The sequence below is a fragment of the Rana temporaria genome, chromosome 12 (genome assembly GCF_905171775.1).
Source record: "Rana temporaria chromosome 12, aRanTem1.1, whole genome shotgun sequence".
Lineage (NCBI taxonomy): Eukaryota > Metazoa > Chordata > Amphibia > Anura > Ranidae > Rana > Rana temporaria.
Window position 1 is genome coordinate 61,194,511 of NC_053500.1, and position 18,115 is coordinate 61,212,625.

Sequence of the window (18,115 nt, forward strand, 5' to 3'; positions counted from 1 at the left end):
GATCCATATGATGATCGCATAAGAACTTATCAATTTTATGATGTTGCCTAATTGCAATTTGACCATAAACTCCCATATTCCTGCATTCTGTAGTTTGGTGAGCTTTTCATGCAGTGCATTGATGGCATTCCCTTTAGGGCACTTTTTACAAAAATGTTATAATGGAGTGCCACAGGGCTTGACAAAATCTGGGCGCCAGGACGCAATTGCGATGAGAAATTGTGACCTGGCGCCCACCGGTAATTGAGGCCGCGGCCTCATATATATTTTTTTTATTCCATTCTATATATTTTTTTTATTCCAACACCCTAGAGAATAAAATGGCAGTCGTTGCAATACTTTCTGTCACACCGTATTTGCGCAGTGGTCTTGCAAGCGCACTTTTTTTGGGGGGGAAATTCACTTTTTTTTTTATTTAAAAAATAAGACAACAGTAAAGTTATCACAATTTTTTTTTTATATTGTGAAAGATTAATATTACGCCAAGTAAATTAATACCCAACATGTCACGCTTCAAAATTGCGTCCGCTCGTGGAATGGCGACAAACTTTTACCTTTTTAAAATCTCCTTAAGCGACGTTTAAAAGATTCTACAGGTTGCATGTTTTGAGTTACAGAGGAGGTCTAGAGCTAGAATTATTGCTCTCACTCCAAAGATCCCGGTGATACCTCACATGTGTAGTTTGAATACCATTTTTACATATGCGGGCGCTACTCACGTATGTGTTCGCTTCTGCACGCAACCTAGCGGGACAGGGCGCGTTTTCTGGCTCCTAACTTTTTTAGCTGGCTCCTAGATTTTAAGAAAATTTGTCAAACCCTGGAGTGCCAATAAAAAAGCCAAATCTGCTGTGTGTGTGTGTGTGTGTGTGTGTGTGTGTGTGTGGTGTTATTACATTCATGAGTTGAAACAAGAAACATTATTCTCTTTCTTTTTAATACCTTTTTCTCAGCCAAGGAAATTCAGCTCATGCACAGAGCACCAGTGGTGGGCATCCTCATCCTGGATGGTCACAGCGTTCCCCTACCAGAACCTCTTGAAGCTGCTCATGATCTCTCAAAAAGCCCAGACATGCAAGGAAGCCATCAATTGCTGGTCATATCTGAGGAACAGCTCAAGGTTAGAGTTCCACTCTGTTTCTTGCTCCAATAATTAGTGGGAATGCTTTAATAAGCATTCCCAGTATTGATATCCGTAAATTTATTAGTGGGAATGCTTTTAATAAGCATTCCCAGTATTTAGTGGGAATGCTTAATAAGCATTCCCAGTATTGATATTCGTTTTTTATTATTATTATTCCGTACGTTTTTTGGCTCTGCGTAACTTCTGCATACTTTCAGCTATTGAGACCATTCAACTATTAAAATGTTCATCTCGTTCAGCTAACGATGGGACTTCTTCAAGTTTTTTTGTACTATTTATACTTTTTAAAATATTAAGCTTTTAGAAACTTTTTTTTAACATTGAAGTCAATGAGAACATCCTTTTTACCGCTTCAAATCACACGCGCTGCCAAAAGTTTTAGCTCCTTCATACTTCATACTTTCACTTACAGACACCAAACAAACTTTAAAGCGGTCACAAAATATTCAGCTATCCGGCTATGACTTTTCAGATTGATATCTTTTATAGTTTTTGTGAAAAAGCAATTTACGTTTAGTGTTTTTTTCAGAAAATTTAATCGGTTATAATGTGTTCCTATGGAGCTGATTTACAGTGTGTCATGTGACCATTACAGTGCAGATCATTGAAAAAAAAATTATCTTTAAAAAAAAAAAGGGAAACAAATTGCTCTCAGAGGAGCAGGGAGGACGACAGAGGAGCATGGGGAAGGGGACAGACAGCTGACTCAACAGCTATGGCCTGGGAGTTTCTCACTTCTGCCTAATCTTGTACCATAAGGGGGGCACCGAACTGATTCTTTGCCCCGGGTGAAATAATGTCTAGCTTCCCCACTGGTACTGCCTATAAGAGTATCAGTACCAGCCGTTCTACTCTAATAAAGTAGAACGGGTAGTGGCTAGTGAAGGGGGAGAGGGCTTGAGAGAAGCAATCTTGGTAAATCTACGTACAAAATACCACAAGCATTTTGATAATGTGCGTGTTGGAAATGTTAAGATCCATGCAATACAAATGTTGACTGGTAGCAAAAAGTGTGACAAGTGTGCTATCCTTGTTGCTACCTGTTTTGTGAGTAGTGTATTTTTCTGATCCTTCTCTTAAATAGACCTTTACAAAATTGGTTAAACAACTTTAAACTGAGCTCCCTGCTTAAGACTCGTGGTCTAAAAATTGTCATACCACCTGTAGTTTAAAAACTGACATTCTCTATTGTATGACCATATTTGATCACATGATCTTGCCAAGGTAGTATGAATAACTACAGGATGACGGTGACATACAATGATACTGTTGGAGGGGATTCCCACAGAAAATTGCTGTTCATATGTGTTTAACTGCATAACCGTATGGCTCAAAATGTAAGTTTTTTTGTGTGATGAAGCAACTTTTGCACACAGTATAAAGTATGCTAAACATACTATGAATAGAACTGTACATATCATGAACAGTTGTTGTTTCAGTCAAACTGGTTCAGCTGCTGTGATCTGTACTGGACTGGATCGTGTTTTTCAGCCTTTCCTTGATCCAGCCGGTCCCAGCAATAGTGGACTTATTTTATAGGCCCTGGTGTAAAAGCCATCTACCTGCAAGTTTATGGAGAATAGGATCTATAGATACAGCACAGTGAACCCTTGCAGGCTTAGGAGAACCAGCGTGGCATCTACAGTAGCCCATAATTCCTGGTCTGTGTTATCTGCAGTAAGCGTAGGGGGGCTTCTAGGTAAAATTAGTTGACACCATCCTTTGAAATATACAGAGTTCTATTCTAATGCATTTTATTACCATCAAGTAAAATTGCACAGAAGTCACCAGAAAAAAAAAAACAAGAATGCACAGAACCTGTATTTTAGCTGTGTATTGGTTCTATGTACATTTCCAATTTTGCTTTAAATTTTGTTTGCTGTGGTAGTTTTTTGTAATTTGTGGTCAAACATACCTTTTTTACAGGTGTTCACCCTGCCCAAAGTGAGCAGCAAACTCAAGCTGAAACTGACAGCAACAGAAGGATGTCGGGTGCGCAAGTCATCAGTGTGCAATTTTGGCAGCTGTCGATCAGAAGATCACAATGAAAACCATTTGACTGTCCTCACAAATCTAGGAGATATCCAGGTGATATCCCTGCCACATCTTAAACCACAAGTGCGATATGATTGCATCAGGAAGGAAGATGTCAGTGGTATTGCATCCTGTGTATTTACAAAGTATGGACAAGGTGAGTGCAAAGATTCACCAAACATCTCTCTACTCTTATTTTGTTGCGTTTTCTACATGGAGTAGAAAGACTTTTGCCACTTTCAAAAATGATGTAAATATCTCCTAAAACAAAACATAAAAAAAAAAAAATATGACATCTGTAGTTTACATTTATCTGAATTTTTAGGGATTGGCTTTTGTGTGAAGCTGTCTTCTGTTTTTTAATAGCATTGAAGTGATTGTAAACCCATAATATTTGAATTACATTTTTTTTTGCTCTTTTTAGTTAACCTCCCTGGCGGTCTTCCCGAGACTGACTCGGGGTTTGATTTTCCTGCTACGATCGGTAACCCCGAGTCAGTTTCGGCTCGCCTCGCTGAATCCACAGGCACTTTTTACTTACCTTGTCCCTGGATCCAGCGATGCCACCGCGCTGTGTGAGCGAGCGGGACCTCGCTCGATTCACATAGTGCCTCCGTGTGACGCCGATCTCCGTTCCCTGCGACGTTACGACGCACGGGGACGGAGAACGGCGCCAAATTCAAAAACGTAAACAAACACCTTACATACAGTATACTGTAATCTTATAGATTACAGTACTGTATGTAAAAAAAACACACCCCCCCTGTCCTTAGTGGTCTGCCCTGTGTCATGCATGTCATTTTATATAAAAAAAAACTTTTCTTTCTCCCTGCAAACTGTAGATTGTCCATAGCAACCAAAAGTGTCCCTTTATGTCAAAAATAGTTTTAGATCAGCTAAAAAACAGCGATAATAAATTATAATCACTTGCAGAATTGTGCGATAGCGATTTGTGGGGAAATTCGTCATAAAAAAAAAAAAATAATGACAGCAACAATTCTGCAACTGAGCAAATTTCAGTGATTTTAATTTGATTACATTGAATAATTTTTATTATAATTATATTATTATTTGTTATAATTATTTATAATTATTTATTATATTATAATTTATAATTTTGTTTTTAAAAAAATGTCATACCCGGGATGCCTATTAGAATCTTGTTTGGTCAGATTTAAGTGAGTTATTTCTAAAAATTACAGACCTACAATATAAAACGCCAAATTTGAAAAGTGTCATACGTTGCATATTGATAAACCAATAAGGTTAATATTGATGAGATTAGGGTTTTGTGTCCACAAGACCGCACTGCAAAATTAACCCAAAGCATACAAAACTATTGAGCCATTGACTCATATGTCTGAGAAACATATCTGTGCTAACGAGGACCAGAGCCTAAAAACGTGGCCATTTTAGGTCCTTTGTAATTCTACCTCCCCTCACCGAGTTGAGGAAGAGAACAAAAAAGGGGGGAGGGGGCAATTCTTGCATATTTTAAAATGTAATTATTTTTTACACTGTCCTTTTTAAAAAAATAAAATAAAACATTTTGGGTGACTTTTTTTTTATTCCTATTACAAGAAATGTAAGCATCCCTTGTAATAGAAAAGCATGACAGGACCTCCTTAAATGTGGGATCTGGGGTCATAAGACCTCAGATCTCACATTTACATTTACACTTAAATGCAATAAAACGTCCCCTTTCTCTTATCGTCCATGGACGGACACAGCTCCTTAAATCTTGACAAGGGGGTTATGTTCCCTGTTTACAGGAGAGGACTAGGCAGAAACATGTTGGATAATTAAATACATGTTGCATTAACAGAGTTTAACAGCCCCGCCATGGGGGCGGTCCCTCCAGACATAACCCTCCTCACTGCAGCTTGCAGCCTCAGTTTCGTTCTGCCTAGCAAGGAGAAGGACGTATGGCTCCCTTTGGGCCCAGCGCCCTGAGGAGAAATTTTATTTTACTTTTTCTTGAAGAATCTTCTTTCAACTGTCGGCTGAGAGACAGGCTGGATAATATAGATCCTTGTAGTCTACTCAGTCTGACCAGCAAGCGTGGGCACACCTTTGCAAAGAGGCTGGGTCTGCCACACCATACCCCATGACTCCTGGGGTGGCCGGTGAGCTTTGCTCCGAGGTCCACATATGGCTGGGCTGTGGCGTTGTCTCACTCAGTGGACTGGGCCGCCGGCTACCTCCATTGCGGTTGTAGTTCAGTCATGAATGTGTCAGTGAGTCCTCGCTCGGACGGGTAAGTACAGTCCCTCCCACTTCGGTGGGTTGGTACTGCTGGGGTTCGGGGGTCCTTTTCTCCTCCCTTTCCTGCTTCTTTTTCCCTTGCTGCATTGCTAACATTGCCGCTGTCAGGGGGAGGGGGCCTTCCTGAGGGGCCTGTGTTTTTTTCTTTTTTGTATGGGGCTTTCCTGTGAGGGGTTTTTCACTGTTTAAACGCTGCATTTTTCTGCCATTTGGCACACGGGTCCCTGCAGATGCCGCACAGTTACCTCACGGTTCTTTTCCTCTCGCACACTGTGTGCTGAGAGCAGACAGCAGCGCTGGGCAGTCTCCTCCTGAGGTGAGTCTCCTGGGTACCCCTGATCAGCGCAGCAAGTGGGTGAGAGGCCCTGAATAGGGCTCTAGGAGCTTTTGTTTATTTGTAAGGACAGGTGTGCATACACCTCCATATTATACATACACACTATGTAAATATTATTAATATTTGGAGTCAGTATCTGGTGGCAGCAGGTGTTAGCACCTGGGATTCCCACAGAGGTTTTGTTGGTCCTGGACACGTTTGTGCCAGGGTGGTGGTGGACTGCGGACGGGCGGTAAAAGTGCCCCCTTCCCCCGTTATCCCCTGGTGAATGCTCTGTTTATGAAGCCATGGACCAGGTACCTGGGTAGATGCACCTCCTCCGTTGAGGAGCTCTGCTTGTTTTGGGGTGAAGTTAAAATTGGTTTTACTGATATTTCCCACCCCTCGTTTTTGACACTGCTCGGGGATGTCACACTTGTCAAGATTTAAGGAGCTGTGTCCGTCCATGGACGATAAGAGAAAATAGGATTTTTTGTACTCGCCGTAAAATCCTTTTCTCCGAGTCAATGGACGGACACAGCACCCACCCCTCCATTTTAGGTTTGTGCTGCTTGTTACGAACTGAGGCTGCATGCTGCAGTGAGGAGGGTTATGTCTGGAGGGACCGCCCCTTGGGCGGAGCTGTTCAACTCTGTTAATGTAACATGTATTTAATTATCTAACATGTTTCTGCCTAGTCCTCTCCTGTAAACAGGGAACATAACCCACTTGTCAAGATTTAAGGAGCTGTGTCCGTCCATGGACTCAGAGAAAAGGATTTTACGGTGAGTACAAAAAAATCCTATTTTTATGACCATTGGGCAGAAGTGACATTTGGCGTCGCTTCTGTCGTCCCAATGGTATGTACCCGAGCAGGGGGCCATCTCTTCCCCACTCGGCGTCCAGCCTCACAAGGGAAAGGACGCAAGCGTTTCCTCCGCGACCTACGGCTCGCGGAGACCACTTTTATCTTAGAGGACCATCCGCCGTTTAAGAGGAAACCGGGATTCCACTTCAAACAGCCGCCATATAATATCGCCAAGCGGTCCGCAAGTGGTTAAATAAAAGACGTCATACTTGGTTTTGCACACTGCTGCCCCAATCCTGCCCCTCTTTTTGGGTCCCCCGCTGGCATTCCTGGCTTACTTGCTATGGGGACACGCATATACGCTTCTGAGAGACATAGAGCATGGCTCAGCCCTGCTCCCTTCCACAGAGTAAATGGCTTTTTGGCTTGGAGGGACTTTACGCTCTCGTCGTTGTCCCCCAAGGAAATTCCTCCCTTCCCCTTTTTTGAAGAGGGTATTTGAAGGACAGAAGAAAAATAATAAAGGGGGGAAAAAATTGTAAGTAAAACCAGGGGGAGGGGGAAGAAAGGGGGAATTCTGGAATAAGCATAAAATGTATTTGGTTGGCTAAGGAGGGTTGGTTGAGGAGGGGAAAAAATGCAGATAGGAGGTTTTGTACAATGGCTAATGAGACCCTCCCAACTAGGGTAAAACCTCTGAGCCCTTTCACACTGTGCTGCCCATCGCGTCGTCAGTAAAACTTTTCTATTTTTACCGCCGACGCTATGGGTGGGTTTGCGGCGCATTTTGGCCGTAGAGCATTGCGGGCGGTATAGCCACGCTGTCCCATTGATTTTAATGGTCTGCAGCGGAGGCGGAGCGGTAAACACACTGCTCCTTGTCAGCTCCAAAGATGTGGCTAGCAGGACTTTTTTTTACCATCCTGCTAGCGCACCGCTCCAGTGTGAAGGGGGGACAGATTTTTAAGGGCTTATTGCAGGCGCGATTTTTAACACTATAGCGCCTGCAATATGCGCCAGTGTGAAAGGGGTCTATAGGAGGAAAGGGGGTGGTGATGCTTTAGATTAATATCCGTGTAAATGTACATGAGGGGTGGAGGATATGTTGAAGATAAAGTGGAAAGATGGGTAGTCTGTCACAAGAGCTCTCCGGTGGGGGCTGTTCAGACCTTCCCCACTTTATTAGACAACACAAACTGCTCTACAAGCGGAGTGTCATAAAAGCTTATTTGTCAAATTAAGAGTAAAAACATGTGTTGTAAAATAAATTGTATAATTCAAGTTGACTTGAATGACATTTTAGTTTGCTAAAGTATGGTGTATCAAACAAGTGCCTTTTTTTTATAGTCTGGGGGAAAAAAAACTTTATACCATTTTCATCCTTTGTTCTATTTCTGTGCTACTGCAGCCTCGTTGCAGTCACTTCCTGTCTACATGCATTTCAGTGTGATGTCTGGATGTCATTTCTCGGGGTGGGTTTCCTGATGGTGAAAAAAATGGGCAATGTCGTGCGTAATGTTTGTTGAATCCTCCGCAGCCCTTGTGACAGAATGACAAGGTTTGGCTTGTGCGAATGCCTTTTTATCAAGCTAATTGCTTTGGAAATCCCCATTCCTTTTGTATTTGTCTTATAGTGGTGATGTTCCCTAAACATTTTGCTCTGCAGTTATACTTTGCTAATTTTCTTAACACTCTTGCATTAATGGTTTGCCTGTCTTTTTTATCATTTTTTTTATTTTAGGTTTTTATCTTATATCTCCTTCTGAAATGGAGAGATTTTCACTGTCTACATGCTGGCTCATTGCTCCTCGCTGCAAGGTGGACCCTCCGGAGACCCCGTGTAATGGAAGGCTTCAAAGAGGCAGCAGTACAGAGAAAACCAGGCATGTGTTTAAGCAGATGCTGTAATTATGATTTATTCATATGGGGAAATCCAATCTTGTTAAATAAGCAATTTTTTTTGTTTTTGTTCTATACAGGGTATCTGGAAGGGGAGATGGAAATGCGGATGGTAAGAATGAAATTACAGGCTGTATGGACCACTTTGCCTTGTTTAGATTTAGATGAATGACGCATCTCTTAGAGAGAGTGTGTGTGTGTGTGTGTGTGTGTGTGTGTGTGTGTGTGTGTGTGTGTGTCAGCGATCTTGGTTTCTTTAGTTATTGGGAGTAGACAGCCTTAACTTCCCGCCTGGACTATAGCAGAATGACGGCCGAGCAGTGGTTGCGTTATCCTGATTGGATCTCATCACTTTGTCTATATAATCACACACACACACGTGGTGATTTTTATCTTGCATAGTATTTGCGCAGGAATTTTTCGAACGCGTTTTAAAAATAAACTGTTTTTGTGCTTAAACAAACAAAACGGTAAAGTTTTTATGCAATGTTTTTGCATAATATGAAAGAGGAAGTTACGCCGAGAAAATGGATACCTAACATGTCACCCTATTTAAAATTGCACACACTCGTGGAATGGCGCCAAACTTCGCTACTTAAAAATCCCCATAGGTGACGCTTTAATTTTTATTTTTTTTATCGGTTACATGTTTTAAGTTGTAGAGGAGGTCTAGGGCCAAAATTATTGCTCTCACTCTAACGTTCGCAGCGATACCTCACATGTGTAGCTTGAGCACCGGTTTGAAATGTCGGCGGGAATTAGGTATGCGTTCGCTTCTGCATGCGAGCACACGGGGACAGGGGCGCTTTAAAAAAAAAAAAATTATTCATTTTTTTTTTGATCACTTTTATTCCTATTATAAGGAATGTAAACATCCCTTGTAATAGGAATATAGCATGACAGGTCCTCTTTACAGTGAGATGTGGGGTCAATAAGACCCCACATCTCACCTAATAAAAAACAATCCTGGCTTTGATCGTAGCGGTGAGTCGGTAGAAGCATCGGAGGCTATTGGCAGGGATGGATCTGTGACTACAGTTGTCACAGATCCCTCCCCCTCTCCTCTCACACTTTACCGATCGGTACAGAGAGGAACCGGCATCATCACGTGGTAAACGGCAGCTATCAGCGGCAATTTACAGCGATCCGTGATGCGCCGGTTATTCTAAACCCCGGCGGTTACAGATGATTCCGGGAGCGTGCCCCGAGCACGAGAGCAAGATTCTGGGAGGACGTCCCAGGGACCCTCTGGCGGATTTGCCCTTCCAGGGAGAGAGGCTAATTTGGACCCTCGCTGGACGACATTATTAAGAATGTCACTGGGGGTATGGGCACACTGCTCCCATAATCCGGAAAGGGTAAGGAGCCACGCCGTAGGCCAGGGCCCTCCTTTTCCGCTCGGAAGCGTTCGCTTCCGTTCATGGATGGACACAGCAGCAATTGACCTTGGGGTATTATATCCTTCCTTTCAGGAGAGACTAGGCAGAAAAAAACAGCACTTAAGTGTTAAAACACTTTTCAGTACAGTTCCTCCCAGGGGGCGTGGTCCCCCGGGTATAACCCACTCTCTGACTCGGCAGCTCCAGTTTTTTTCTGCCTAGCGTCAGCAGTAGACATGGCCTTCTGGAGTCCATGTACTCTGGAATTTTTTTTTTTTTTTTTTTTTTTTTTTTTTTTTTTTCTGTCCGGAATGCCTCCAGCCGGTGGTCGCAGGACGGGTAAGTAGTGGCTCCATGCTGGGTGGCGGCTGTAAGGGGGGGGGGGGGGGTGTCTGCTTGGGGCTCTCACTACAGGGGCTGTGCTGCTGTGTGGTGCTATTAATTTTTTGTAGTGCCTTTCCTTTTTCACCATTAAAGGCTTACTTTTTTAAGATTTATTAGTGTGCGGCTGTCCATACCCTGCCTTCAAGTTTTTGCCTCATGCATTGCAGGCACCCACCTGTTTCTGAGAGGACATTGATTGCTCAGGTGTGCTCACCTGGAGCAGCAGCTTCTCCCTTCTTATTAATTTGTTGTACTGGAGTTGCTGTGTGTGCTGGGCTGTGTTTTCTGCTGTGTCATTGTTGCTTTAAACACGTGTATGGCCGCCATTTTGCAGCCCGCAAATTGCTTCCTGATGGACGGCGCAGAGCGGACAGCACTCTCAGCGCTTCAGCAGCACTACGGCCTGGCCGGGTGGTGAGTTACCTGGGGGTCCCCTGCTCTGTTTTGCAGCCGGGAGGGTGACCTGTGGGTCTCTGCCTTGCAGTACTAGGGCGGCATAGCGGTGGGTCAACATGAAGTCTGAACAGAGGCTTCTACCCCAACCATGCCTGAGTTAACCCTTAGTGCCCCTGCGGTCTCAGTAGAGCCCATACGGCAGTCGTTTAGGTGTTTATCGCCAGGATTGAAGTGACAAGCGGCCAGAAGGGGGGTAAAAACCCCCTCCCTGCGCCTGCGTCTGGGGACGGCTCTGACACGGATCCAGACCCTGCTGCTGGCTCTGGTTCTGTCATGCAGATGTTGCAGGCTTAGCCCACACGGTCAGCAAGGATGACTCTGCTTCAGGGTCAGCGCTTGATCAGGCGTTTTGTTGGAGCTTTTATCACTGCGGTGCAGGATACTCAAAAACTTGAGGACGGCGGACCTGGACAAAATATTATACAAGGAATGGGATCGGCCGCAGAAAGTTTTTGCGGTCCGTTATAATCTCGAGCAAGAGATATCTTTTTTTTTTTTTTTTTTAAGTCCTCCGTCAGTGGACCCCTCTGTGTCCAGACTTAACAAGTCTACCACGTTACCTGTGGAAGGGGCTCCCGCCTTTATGGACCCCGCAGATAGGAGAGCTGAGGCTGTGGCCCGCTCCATGTTCACAGTAGTAGGGTTCGGCAGTGAGAACGGTTTTGGGCCGGAGCTCTTGTGTCAGACAATTCTTCCCCGCTGCAGGAGCTGGAGGCGCATAATGCTCCTGAGCTCCGTGCGGGCCTGTCTGACCAGTTGGTGCAGGGCCTGCAGTTTGTCTGTGAATTGGCCCTGGATACGCTCCTCTTGCTCTCCAGGGCCTCCGCGGTGGTACTATGCCACCTTGTGTGGCTCAAGTGTTGGTCTGCGGACCAAACCTCTAAAAGGTCCTTAGGAGGACTTACCCTTGAAGGGTGTACGGCCTTTTGGGGCGTCCCTGGATGACATCATTATAGATGCTACAGGGGGTAAGAGCACTCTGCTCCTGCAATCTGGGAAGGGTAAGGAGCCTCGTCATAAGCAGGGTCCCTCCTTTACCTCCCCCAATCGATTTTTTTCGCCCCCAGGTGCGGCAGGAAAACGTTTTCCAGGGTGCTAAGGTGCCCACTGTAGATCAAAAAGCGCACCTGGTACCGCAAGCCCAACAAACCTGCAGACAAGCCTGCTTCTGCATGTAGGTCTGCCCCCGCCAGACACTCGGGTGGGGGGCCGACTTTGCGGATGCGTGGCTCGGTGGAGATCCCTCTTTCCGACCGCTGGGTTTGCGAGGTAATTTCCTCGGGGTACAAAATAGAGTTTCTCTCTTGTCCACAAAACAGATTTTTCCTTTCAGCCTCCAGCTTCCTCCGGTACGCCGGGTGGCCCTGTCAGGGGCTGGTCAGGGAAGTGATTATACAGGTTCCTTCAAGGGAGCGGTTTCAGGGGTTTTTACTCCAATCTGTTTGTAGTCCCCAAAAAAGGAGGGGTCCGTCCAATCCTGGACCTCAAGACCCTTAACTCCTTTGTCAAAGTGCAAAGATTCAGGATGGAACTGTTCACTCGGTAGTGACGGCTCTCCATCAGGGGAACTTTATGGCGTCCTTGGGTACTCAGGACGCGTACCTGCATATTCCCATACGCGCGAAACACCAGAGGTTTCTGCGTTTTGCAATCGAAGAGGATCATTTTTAGTTTGTGGCCCTCCCCTTCGGCCTGGCTTCGGCACCACAAGTTTTCACAATGGTGCTCGCTCCGATTATGGCCCTGCTAAGGCAGCGCGGAATCACTATTGTGAGATATCTGGGCGACTTTCTCCTGAGAGCTTCTTTAAGCTCAGACATAGGAGAGGATGGGTTCATCACCTGCCAGCCCCTCTAAAAGATTCGGGTGGCTACTGAATGCCCAGGAGTCAATGTTGGTTCCATCCTAGCGACTGGAATACCTGGGGTTGGTCCTGGATTCCTCAGAAGCAAGTTTTTTCTCCCGACGGAAGAACTCCAGACACTGCAATCTGCGGTGCAGCGGTTTGCGACTCAGCAGTGGTCGTCGCTTCGCCTTTGCAAGAGACTTCTGGGTCCCATGGTAGCCTCTTTCGAAGCGGTTCTGTATGCCCAATTCCACACCCGAGTGTTACAGAAAGAGATTCTGTCACGTTGGGACAAGCTCCCTTCGTCTGGATTACCAGATTTGAAGTCGCCTGGTCAGGTCCTCCCTAGTGTGGTGGCTGACATCTCCGGTACTTCGGACCGGGAAATAATTTTTGCCGTGCTATCGGACAGTGGTCATGACAGGTGCCAGCCTCTCCGGCTGGGGGCGTTCTAGAGTGTCCAGTCAGCCCAGGGCGCTGGACTCAGGTGAAGTCCCGTCTGCCAGTCAATGTCCTGGAGCTCCGGGCTATCGGGCTGCGTCTCCCCAAGTGGTTTCTGGGTCTGCAGGACCGTTCGGTCAGGATCCAGTCCGACAACACCACGGCCGTGGCGTATGTCTACCATCGAGGGGGCACGCGGAGCTCGGCCGCGGTGGTGGAGGTTGCACACATCCTCCAGTGAGCCACAAGGTACGCTCCGGCTCTGTCGGCCGTGTACATTCCGAGGGTGCAGAGTTGGCAAGCCGACTACCTAAGTCGCCAAACACTGGACCAGGGAGAATGGTCGTTGCACCCGGAAGTGTTTTCAGAGTTGTGCCAAAAATGGGGCACGCCAGGCGTGGACCTTCAGGCGTCCCGTCTCAATCGAAAGGTGTCACGTTTTGTGGCCAGGTCAAGAGACCCTTGGGCAGACACGTTGGTGGCACCGTGGGGTCACTATCGCCTAAATCTACGCTTTTCCTCCTCTGAAGCTTCTCCCTCACCTGTTGCACAGAGTGGAAGCGGAGGGGATGCCAACAATCCTGGTCGCTCCGGATTGGCCGCGCCTTTCCTGGTACGTGGACCTGGTGCGTCTGGTGGCAGACGTCCCTTGGATTCTACCCCTGAGAGTAGATCTTCTGTCGCAGGGTCCGATTTTTTTTTTTTTTTCCTCACCCTGCTTTACAGTCGCTGGCTTTAACGGCATGGCTGTTGGGAGCCGGGAGCTGGAGGTCCGTCGGACTCGGTGATCTCTACCATGCTACTTGCACGGAAGTCTACTTCACGTAGGATTTGCCATCGTACGTGGAAGGCCTACATCTCTTTGTGTGCAGAGATGAAAGGACACCCCCGCACATACTCGCTGTCCCAGATGCTGCTGTTTTTTCCTACAGCGGGGAGTGGGTCAAGCTCTCACCTTAAGTATGGTTATGGGTCAGATTTCAGCCTTGGCTGTTTATTTTCAGTGACCGTTGGTGACGCACTCCCTGGTGCGTACGTTTTGTACAGGAGGTCAGGCTTGTGACCTTCCTGTGTGTCCTCCACTGCCTCCGTGGGACTTGAATTTGGTCCTCTCGGTGCTTCAAAAGGGCTCCGTTTGAGGACATTCGGGAGATTCCTCTGTTCTCTCTGTCCCAGAAGGTGGTCTTTCTTAGTAGCCCTTCCTTCAGTCAGACGAGTTTTTGATCTGGCGGCCTTGTCTTGCAAGGCTCTTTTATAATGAGGACATTTGTTTTACTATCCTTATGTGCTCAGCCGAAGAACTCCACGTTGCTTCTATTGGACGTGGTGCGAGCCCTACAGGTGTACTTGTCTGCTACGGCTCCGTTCCGGAGATCGGACTCACTGTTCGTGTCAGTGACTGGTCCTGAGAGAGGTCTGGCGGTCTCGTCGGCCTCCATTTTCAGGTGGATCAGACAGGTCGTGCTGCAGGCCTATGCCCTAAACGGACGGGCACCTCCCTTTCTGGTTACGGCGCATTCGACCAGGGCGATTGATCCCTCTTGGGTTTTCCGCTATCAAGCGTCTGTTTTACAGGTGTGCAAGACAGCGATCTGGTCGTCAATCCACACCTTTTCAAGTTTTAAAAGATGGATGTCAGTGCATCTGCAGATGCTTCTTTTGGCTGCAAGGTTTTGCAGGCAGCTGTTTCAGGTTGAAGTTCCTCCGTTGAAGAACTCTGGTTTGTTTGGGGTGAAGCTTAATTGCTGTGTTTCTTTATCGTACATCACGGGACACAGAGCGGCATTCATTACTATATGGGTTATATGGAGTACCTTCAGGTGTAGACACTGGCAATCTCAAACAGGAAATGCCCCTCCCTATATAACCCCCTCCCATAGGAGGAGTACCTCAGTTTTTCCGCCAGTGTCTTAGGTGTTAGTCATGGTTTAGCTTGCCTCCACATCCTTGGGATTAGGTGAGCTAACCGGTTCTGTCCAAAAAAGCCTCAGCGCTAAAGTGGTCAGTAACCGGACCCCAAACCCTTGGGGTATAGCCCATAATGCTTTTCTTTTTAGAGAGCTGGACCCTGGGCCCAGAACTTAGAAACCTTTGGGTGCCTAATGTTTCTGTTGCCAGAGTGCTATATGGGCCCAGGACAGTGGATCCTTCATAGGAACCCAGGGCCTGAAGGTCTAGACATCCCCACCGAGATGGGGGAAGATTGGGCCTCTTGCTTGGCAAAGTCCTGCGGCATGGAGCAGGTAAGTGAGGGGAAAACTTGCGGAACTTGGTTCTTAGCAGGTTTTTTCTGGGGGGTCACAGGGGACATGCCTAAAGTTATGCACTGCATCTGGCAAACTAGTCACATATCATAAAGATAGGATGGCTCTATATGTATTATTCCCCATAAGATGTGACCTCCCTTGTAGTGTTGGAAAAGCATTGAGTGGGGCCTGTGTGATATAAAAGTATATGTGTGTGTCAGAGAGCTGTGCTTACCTGCAAGCCTCCAGGCGATGCTCCATTCAGTCTTCCTCCTCACGGCCTGCAAAGCAGGCAAAACGCTGACCTCCTCATGGTTCCAGGCTGCAGGCTGCAGTTTGCTGGAGCAGAGAGGTCCCTTCCTCCCAACCCCACCCCCCCCCCTGTCGGGAGGGGCATTTCCTGTTTGAGATTGCTGGGGGGGAAGGGCGGGTCAGTGGCTTAAGGAAGGGGCGGCCCTTCCTTGTTTGTTCCATATAGCTCATTCAATACTTTGGAACTGAGGAGGAAAGACCAGAACGGCAAGCACGGGGCGCCGAGGACACACAGTGGCCAGAAAGAATATTGCAGTCTTCAGAAAGACTGTTTTCAAGCCTAGGAATAGGCTGTTTCTTTTCCATCTCATAGTTTTTCTTGCAATACTACTCAGGGGGACAGAATGTTTTTTCTTTCCTAGATTTGAAAAAAAAAAAAAAAAAAAAAAAGTGTCATCTAGGGGAGAGGAAGCATTTTTTTTTATCCCCCAAACAGGTGTTTGGGCATTTAACTATTTATAAGTCCCAGGTACCAATAAGTAGCAGGTGTACCTCGGTATTGTACCATGGCATCAAAAAACAAGGGTACAAGAGGTGGGGATTCCCCCAGAGAGTCTGAGGTCTCGGACAAAGCTATGCCGCTGCTTTCCCCACAGGGAGCCTTGGGGCCATCGGGATCTGGGGCTGGAGCTGACGCGGGTCAGTCCAACCCTAAGATGGTCACGGAGGAGGTATTACTCACCTCTTTAAAAGAGATGCAGAAAAGCATGGGTAAAATGATAGCCGCAGCTATGCGGGGCAGTAAGCGGAATAGATCTCCGTCGCCCGAGCGCGGACCCTCAGAAGAGGAGGTCCTTTCCTCAGGGGAATTGGACGACCTCTTGGACAAGGACCAAGTAGGTTCAGGGATCGAGGATCCGGATACAGAGGAGTCTGGGGCAGTCTCCCTGAGGGAGAGCTGGTGGATTCAAGGATTGTCGGACTTGGTCCATAGGGCATTCAATTTGCCAGTACCAGATCTCCAGGTATCGACGGTTTCAGCTTTGGGCTCACTGAGGGCGCCTCAAAGCAATGCTGTGTTTCCGATCCATCCCCTATTAGAGGGAGTTTTGTTCCAAGATTGGAACAAGCCAGATAAGATCTTCTTACCACCTAAGAAGTTCTCTGTCCTATATCCTATGGAAGAAAAATTTTCCAAAAGATGGGCTACTCCTGCAGTGGACGCAGCCATCTCATGTGTTAACAAATCGTTAACATGCCCTGTAGAAAACATACAGGTGTTCAAGGATCCAGTTGATAAGCGCTTGGAAGCACTACTTAAGAACTCCTTCACTACTGCAGGGGCAGTAGTACAGCCAGCTGTGGCTGCGATTGGGGTCGCTCAAGCATTATCGGATCAATTTAAGCAGATGCTTAAACTTATTCCTGCCCAGCAGGCAGAAGAATTTTCGGATGTCCCTAAGGCCATATGTTTTACGGTAGACGCAATCAAGGATTCTATCCAGCAAGCGTCACGTTTATCGTTATCCCTTATCCATATGAGCCCCCATGCAAGAAGCTCCTGGTAGGGTTCCCCTTCCATGGAGGACGACTCTTCGGAGAAGACCTAGATAAATACATTCAGACCATTTCAAACGGCAAGAGTACTCTCTTGCCAACTAAGAAGAAGGTTCAGGGGCCTGCGTTTAAACGACAGTATTCCCCTGGGCAGGGGCCCTCTAATGCCAAGCAGTATCGACGGCCTCCTGCAAAAGCAAACTTCGGCTTCAACAGCAAATCACAAGGACAGGCTGTTAGAGGCAAAAGGCAGTGGTTTCGCAAACCAGCAAAACCAGCCCCCAAGCCAACCTTATGAAGGGGCGCCCCCACCCACAAAGGTGGGGGGAAGGCTGCGACTCTTTTCAGAGATTTGGGAAGCCAGCATTCCCGACGAGTGGGTACGGTCTTCCGTGGCCACAGGCTACAAATTAGATTTCCTAAGGTTTCCTCCTCCTCATTTCCAGAAGTCGAGGATTCCAAACGATCCGGAAAAGGGAGCCGCATTAAGATCGGCATTAGATCATCTACTTTCCCAGGAAGTAATAGTAGAGGTACCAGTCCTGGAACAGGGGCTGGGTTTCTACTCCAACCTATTCATCATCCCAAAATCCAATGGAGATGTCAGGCCAATTTTGGACCTAAAGATGGTAAATGCATATCTAAAGATCCGCTCATTTCGGATGGAATCCGTGCGGTCAGCAGCTGCCACACTCCAGAAGGACGACTTCATGGCGTCCATAGACATAAAGGATGCCTACCTTCATGTTCCAATTTATCAGCCACATCAAAGATATCTACGCTTCATGGTGGCTTCGCGTCACTTCCAATTCGTGGCGCTTCCCTTCGGGTTGGCTACGGCCCCCCGGGTGTTCACGAAGGTCCTAGCTCCGATCCTAGCCAAGCTAAGGATCCAAGGGGTCACGATCCTAGCATACCTGGACGACCTCCTAGTCATAGACCACTCGTCTCCCGGCTTGGAGCGAGCAGTGGCCCTCACGGTCCAATACCTCGAGAGGTTCGGCTGGGTCCTAAATCGAGAAAAGTCAGCTTTCCAGCCCACAAGGCAGTTGGAATATCTCGGCATGAGATTAGACACAGAACAACAA

The 18,115-nt window shown here is 46.9% G+C and overlaps 1 protein-coding gene across 2 annotated transcripts in view; it reads left to right on the forward strand.

The window, feature by feature from the left end:
* Positions 1-18,115, forward strand: part of LLGL2 (LLGL scribble cell polarity complex component 2) — a 159,958-nt gene that overhangs the window by 119,466 nt on the left and 22,377 nt on the right. For both annotated transcript variants that reach the window (XM_040331683.1, XM_040331684.1), the window contains exons 19-22: positions 954-1,120; positions 3,071-3,335; positions 8,309-8,450; positions 8,547-8,578. In XM_040331683.1, coding sequence (XP_040187617.1) covers positions 954-1,120; positions 3,071-3,335; positions 8,309-8,450; positions 8,547-8,578 — 606 coding nt within the window. The remainder of the gene's footprint in view (positions 1-953; positions 1,121-3,070; positions 3,336-8,308; positions 8,451-8,546; positions 8,579-18,115) is intronic.